This window comes from Thalia democratica, chromosome 8, assembly GCF_965202585.1.
Source record: "Thalia democratica chromosome 8, ktThaDemo2.hap1.1, whole genome shotgun sequence".
Taxonomy (NCBI): domain Eukaryota; kingdom Metazoa; phylum Chordata; class Thaliacea; order Salpida; family Salpidae; genus Thalia; species Thalia democratica.
The window spans coordinates 1907385-1914548 of record NC_139172.1 but is presented as its reverse complement, the minus strand read 5'-3'; the positions used below and the strand labels follow the sequence as shown (position 1 = coordinate 1914548).

At 24.2% G+C, this 7164-nt stretch overlaps 1 protein-coding gene across 1 annotated transcript; it reads left to right on the top strand.

The window, feature by feature from the left end:
- The first annotated feature begins 5945 nt into the window (after positions 1-5945).
- On the top strand, positions 5946-6533 carry LOC145842348 (N-lysine methyltransferase KMT5A-A-like). Its single transcript, XM_082949774.1, has 2 exons — positions 5946-6015; positions 6139-6533. The coding sequence occupies exons 1-2, from the start codon at positions 5946-5948 to the stop codon at positions 6531-6533; spliced, it is 465 nt and encodes a 154-aa protein (XP_082805900.1).
- Positions 6534-7164: the final 631 nt, after the last annotated feature.

Here is a 7164-nt window from a genome sequence, read left to right as displayed (position 1 = left end):
CAAAACAATTGTTTTAATCTTTTTTCATAATTATAGCAAGTAACAAAAGCATAGGCGATAGTCTGCATAGCAGAAGTCTGGACTTTCGTCGAGCCGAGCTTAAGTTTAGTTTTTTTACAAAAGATTTGATCATACCAATTCGATCATCAGACTACAAACATTCGGTAGATTGAGACCAATTTCGTCCAGATTTAGCAAGTATTATTTATTTATTTATTGTTTGTTGTCGGTCATGTAAATTCATTTTTTGTTTTAATAAAACTATGCATTAAAAAACTATAGTTTTCTAACAAACATCTGAAGTTTTTAACATTTTTAATGATGATTTTTACACTTAACAGTTGTACCCTACTTAAATTGGTTAGAAGAATGACAAATGTTTGTCTGAAAAATAATTAACAACAAAAAACAGTATTTATTTAGCAAAGTTTTTTTTAGAATAGTTAAATTTTATTTAATTTTCTTAGCTTGAATCGAGAAAACAAACAAAAAATATTATTATTGGTATTTTCAAGCAGACCAAGTAAGTTCTAAGAAATTTAAATACATTTAACATAAAAACATTCAAAAATACATGAGTTTTTGCGAAGACTAGACGTTTGATTTAAACTAAATAAGGTTTTATGTTGAAAATAAAAATAAGTAAATCTGAAACTACTTCAGTTGCATCTTAAGTTAAATTTTAAGTTGGTTTTATATAGGTTTTGAAAAAACAAACGGTAAACTGCGTAGGTTAATTTAGAGTTGATGCATTTGTTTGATAAAAAAATGAGATAATTAAAAAACAGGTGATTATAAAAGCAGCAACTTTAGACTTTTAGTTGCAATAATTTTAGTTTATTCTAAAATTTATTGAGGTTAATTAACGACTTCAAGTCTAAGAATTGAAACCAAATTCATATAAATTTACATTTTGATTGCAAACAATTGTCAGGAGTCTTTGCTGTAAGCTTAACTACAAAGTAATCTAAGAAATAATAGACAAAACTGTTAGATTTAATTTTAATTTCGGGTGTGGATTTTAAACTACGTGTTATGAAGTATTAAATTTTGCACAAAAGTCCTTTGAAATAAAATTTTTCAAAATTTAAAAGAATTTAGAATCCAAAACAGCACTCTGTAAAAACATTTAACTATGTAAAAAACAAAAAAAATAAAATGCGTTTAAATCTGGCAGCGTTATGAGAACCTCTAAATCTTCAATATTTGAAATCTTTTGTTTGAGTTTCAATGTAAAAGTTTAAAATTTACAAACTAAACCAACTTTGCAAAGTCTGAAGTTGATTTAAACGAACAGCAAAAATCTCGATTGCTTTAAAAACGGGAAATAAGTTCTGAATGAAATCGAAAAATCTCAGCTTTTTCTTGAATTAAATGTTAAACACTACAAAAAAAACATAAGAATAGGATTACAATAAAACTAATATTGACTTAAAATTAAAATAAAACACACAACACTAAAGACTTTAAAAAGTCTTCCAAAACTCTAGAGATGGTTGCAACCAAGATTTATACAATTTTAGCTTGATATTATAGCTGAATATGTTCTACTTTGTAGAATATCTTGAAATAAAGAATAAAGTAAATATTATAAAGTTAACTAATAAAAAAACTGATTAAAAAACTGAATTGGCTCCTGCAAAAAAAAAACAGCATTTTTATAATAAAACACCGAACTTATTTTTTTAAACCAATAAAGCTTTCGAATGACACTTTGCATTTAAAAAAAGCTTTCCTTTACAGCGAAAAGTTCTTGAAAATATCTGACTTTTGACAAATTCTGGAAGTTGTTTTGATTTTGTTCAATTTATTAGTTCTTAAACAAGCAATGGTTTAAAATTTTTCAAAATGTGAAAAAGTTGCAAAAAGTAAAAGTTTTAGCAGCGCGTTTCAAATAGCAAAGTATCAATGAGGTTAGTTTTAGATCTTAAAAAAGAAACCAGAATTCTGGCTTCCCATGTTTAAACTTCCAGTGCTATTTATCATCAATTAACATTTTACAAACAGTTCTCCAGTGAACTATATAAGATAAAATTAATATTTTATTTTAAAAATAAGATTTATTTTATCATAAGTAAGTTTTTGTAAAAAATGTGTTGTTATAAATTTGAAAGAACTATATGGGGGTTAAACTTTTTAATAACGATAAAAGAGACTTTATTTAATGACAAAATCATAAATTCATTTTAACCAACAACTTTTAATACTTTATATTTTCAAGGAACATACCTTAACACCTTTATTTTTTCCTTCAAAATATAAACTGGCCGTTACATTTGGTTGTAGAGGTCATTTTTGCTTAAAAATTTTTACTTAATATTTGATTTAACTGATGTTAGATTTCGAATAGTGCTTATTAATATATTTAACAGTAAACTTTTTGAGTTTATTTCAAGGTTACCCACATCTTTACAATTCAGGCAAAAAAAAAGTAAAAATGTATAATTTTTCAAAAAACCTGTAATTTTAAACAAAAGTCACTACACAACCTTTAAAAACCTACAATTTTAAACAATTTTTATATGCATAATAACAAACAATAGACTAGATACGTAATATCCATCATGTAAAATAAGTTTTTTATGTATTATTTGAACTTTTGTTTATAATGGAAAACATCTAAAGTAGGACTACAGTATGTTACTTTTCAATAATCTTATACAATTTAAGACTTCAAATTTAATTGTATACTAAAAGTAGACTAAAAACTAAGACGTTTAATAATCTCCAAGAATATTAAAAACATTGTAAAAATTTTCCAAAAATTTAAGCATCCCAGTTAATTATAATTAATTTTAAACTACTTAATATATTTTACACAAATTATCAAATTTAAAGCAGCCCGAGAAATGCTCTTGCTATTTAATCTAGTCTATTACTTATAAAAGAATACTTACACTTGTAATTTTTGTAGCCTTTAATTATATATGTTGTATTTAAAATTTATAAACTTTTAAATGTTATTTATATGATTTATTCTTCTAGTAGCAAATGTTGTAAGACTATACATTTAATGTTTAAAATCTACATGAAGTAAATTTAAATTTAAAAATACGTTTTCAATATTAAGCAGAGTAAGTTTAAATGATATTAATTTTTATAAATTCTCTGCTACTAGCGTGGTGAGAAACAACCCGTTCATGTTGAAGGTGACACAATAACTTCGGTCGAAAATTTGAATTCTCATTCTAAGTATACTGTTACTCTCAAGACCGTCTGCGTCATTTAGTAACTTTTGGCACTGGGGGAACTATATGTCCAAACCCACCGCGCTTAGCAATCGAAATAGTAATGCCTAGAATTATACTGCCTCGCATCACAAGACAAATTAGTAAGCTTTAAATATTGAAGATTTTAACATTAACTCGTTTTTTTCGTTCATATTTTTTACTTTAAAAAAGTAAACTAACTTTTAATGTAAAAAAAAAATTGAGAACTAAAGAATATGTTTAAAAAAGATATTTATGAAATCATATATTGTATGAATATCTTTTTGAAAAGGAAGAAAGTATATACTTGTATAAAAAAAAACTTTGAAAACGAAGATTGAAGGCTTTTGAAGATAAACAACAGCTTTAGTACAATCGACGACTACATAAGTTATAGCAGTTTTTATTTTTGTCCTAAATGTAAATTTGTTTGTAATATGTCTATCAAGCTTTTCTATTTTTTTTACATTTTCGTTTTTTTTTTCTTAAATTAATTTTTATTTTTTCTACGTTGTTTAAAAACCTTTAAATATGTAAACTTTATCTTAAAATTTAAATTTTTATAAAACCATTAAACATATTATTGGTTAAACTTTTAATTAATTTTTTTATTTAGTAGTTATTAATTATTAGTTTTCTACTATTCCTTGTTTAATTGAACTTTTAATTTAAAATTCTAACAACTAATTTAATGATATAAAAATTTTTTGGATAAATAGTTTTATCGATATTCTTTTTTTTAAACATTGCTTAAATTTGAATAACAAGTCAATTATTTTTGGTAGTTTTTGAAAAGATTAAGATAACTTTTTGTCAAAGTCTATATTTTTATTTATTTAAGTCTATATTTTTAGCTTTGATTTCTGAGGTTCAAGTATGATTAAATAGTTAAGTTTTTAAGTGATTATGTCAATTTTTTTTAGGATTTTGAAATTATAAAACACTTAGTTTAAGTTTTCTGATTAAGTAAAAGTTTAAATTGAGATCACAGTCTATACTTCTCACTTAGGGTTAAGTTAATCTCCTAAAAAAAATTAAAAAGTAACACATAAGTATTGATTAGTTTTAAAATACTTAAAAATATAAAAAAAACCTTACGAACTTAAATTATTATAATGATTTATAAGTTTAACTCAAAAAATTTATAAAATATCAAGAATTTTTGACTAAAAATAACACTTCTTAAAAAAGTTGCTTTTATTCAGTGTTTCAAGAATTTAATAATATTATCAAATTTAGTTTCAGTTTCATAAGTAATACAGCTTTAATAAATTAAAAAAAAAGTCAGTCTCGATATGAGCATAAAATATCTGTTAGATAGTTTAAACAACGTCTAATATTTAAAAAAAAAACTTTTTAGTTTACTTTTTTTCATTTGAAACACTGATGTTTATATTTATAAAACTGTTTTGTGTAACAATAATTTAACTGAACGTTTAGTCTTCACAAGAATTTGTGCACAACAATTTAAGTGCACAACAATTTTAGATTGTTCAAAGAGTTAGATATAGAGTAGAGAATTACAAAACTGTTATTGTAATTACTCTAGATATACATGAGTTTTAGATAAGAGGCAAAAACGTTTTTAGACGTATTTGATGGTCGTTTAATATCTTATACAAGATATTACAGAACACTTTTAGAAAAAAAATGCTTACATTTTTAGAGAGTACTATACTAAGTTAAGGGTTCCACAGATTCCAATTACTTGAGAGACCACGAATTTTATTTAAAAAATATTATTTATAACAAACAACAATAGAAATTGTTATATGTTTTTAAATTACAATATTTTTAAAGTGGTTAAAAAGTTTATTTATCAAGTCATACACCACAATGTACAGAATATCATCATAAGGATTTTGTTAAACTAGCTGGAAAATTTAATTAGTCCAAAGTATCAAACAATTAATTCAAAGTAAAAAATAGTTTCAACTTCATGATACAAAGGCATTTATCAATTTTCAATAAAATCTAAAAAGCACGTCGAAGAACATGAATTTTTGTTGACTGACCTTTTTTATAAATAAACAAAACTATTATTTAAACAATTCCTCAAGGACCTCCTCTACCTCAAAAATTATTTTGAAATTTTAAATCTGTAAAATGCATCTGTAGCTTATAGAAAATATTTAACTAAGATCAAATTGGGAAAAAATGTTTTAACCCTCCTATACTCTTATAATTTATGGGAGAAAAACTTGTGAACTTTAGTTTTATTAAAACCTAAAAAATTGTAATAAGCTTCTTTAAAGTATGGTGTTTTAAAATTTTTATTAATTTGGCAAGTCAAAAAGATAATTTTTCAGAAAATTTAACTTTTTTTTATCTTGTAGTAATCAAACATGATTGTTTTAGTTGAATGTCAACTCAAATATTTTGAAATTTTATTGTCAATATAACAATTTTGTAGTTCACTTAACACTTGATTTGAAATCTTATCAAAAATCAACAAAACTTTCTAGTTAAGATTATGAAGGTGAAAGATTATTTTGAACTAATAATTGTAAAAGTAAAGATTTTCAATTATTTTATACAATGCTTAAACAGATTCAATAAATTTTATTAGATATTGTTGTATAAATGTTTTCAAACTGTATCCTCTAATATCTTAACAGTAAGCAACAGTTTCAATTTGTGACATTTACTGTAGAAGGTAGATATAACGCTTTAAAAATTAAAATGAGTAGAAAAAACAATAAAAGAACAAAAACTTCAGAAAATGAACTCAAAGAAATGGAAATTGCTAAAAAAATTCTGAGCGGATTAGATTACAACATAGAAGAGTTTACTACGGAAAGCACAGGTTTGCAACGAATTTTCATTAAAATTGATAAAATAAATTTTGTAAATAACAAATAAATGTTTAATAAGGCAATAATTGAAATAAAAAACAATATTCAAATTTAGCAAAGTTTTGATTTAACAGGACGCGGAGTCAGAGCAACAACTTTAATCAAAAGAAACAGCTATGTATGTGAATATAAAGGAACTCTACTGAAAGAAAAGAAGTTGAAACGTTTACAAATTCAGTACGATGCCAACCAATCAGTTGGATCATTTGTTGTTTATTTAAATTCACTTGCTGATCCAAAGCAGTTGATGCGACCGATGAAGCTCGGAAGAACTTGCAACCATTCTGCCAAAAACGCCAATTGTGAACTTAAGTTGATAAAGTTCATCAACATCGAAAGGTATGGGGATTCGGAAAAGCGTCCCCATCTTTACCTAAAAACTATTAAAGACGTGGCCAAAGAATTGGTGTGGATTTACGGTGAGACCCGTAAGTCTATTACTGATTCCAACCCTTGGCTTAAACTTTAAATGTAGATAACTATGAGTTTTTTGGGTGGTTTAATAGTTAGATGTAATATATTTTATCAGACTTAACTTACATTTTCAAGCTAAATATTTCGTTAGTTATTCATTTTGAAATCTTTTACTTTTTATATGATAATTTCTTTATTTCAGGATTATTTTATTATGAAGCTGTTATTTAAAAAAATGTATAACTTAAAAACATTAAATATTAACAATAACTTTTTAACCAATAACAAATTTCTAAACTTATTTTTTCATTTGTGTTGTTAGAATTTTATTAGTGAAGATTCATTTATTTACATTAACATTTCATTGACATTATAAATTTTATTGAAGTTTTGCTTTAACATTAATAAAAGATGGAATGGTTTGTGTTAACTGTTTTGATATTTAAAATAATTTTAGTTTTAAATTAAATAAAATCATACTTTTTAGACTGTGTAACAAACTTTTTATTGAACTTTTTTTCTGTATGTCTTAAACTTTTCATCAATAAACTAAATATTCAGTAAAAAAAGTGTTTGTACAATACTTAACAGCATTTAAATTGATAAAATTTTCAATTAAAGCAAAAACAAATGTATTCACTTATCCGGACGCTCAATTATCCGGACAGTCTCAGTCAAGAAAAAAA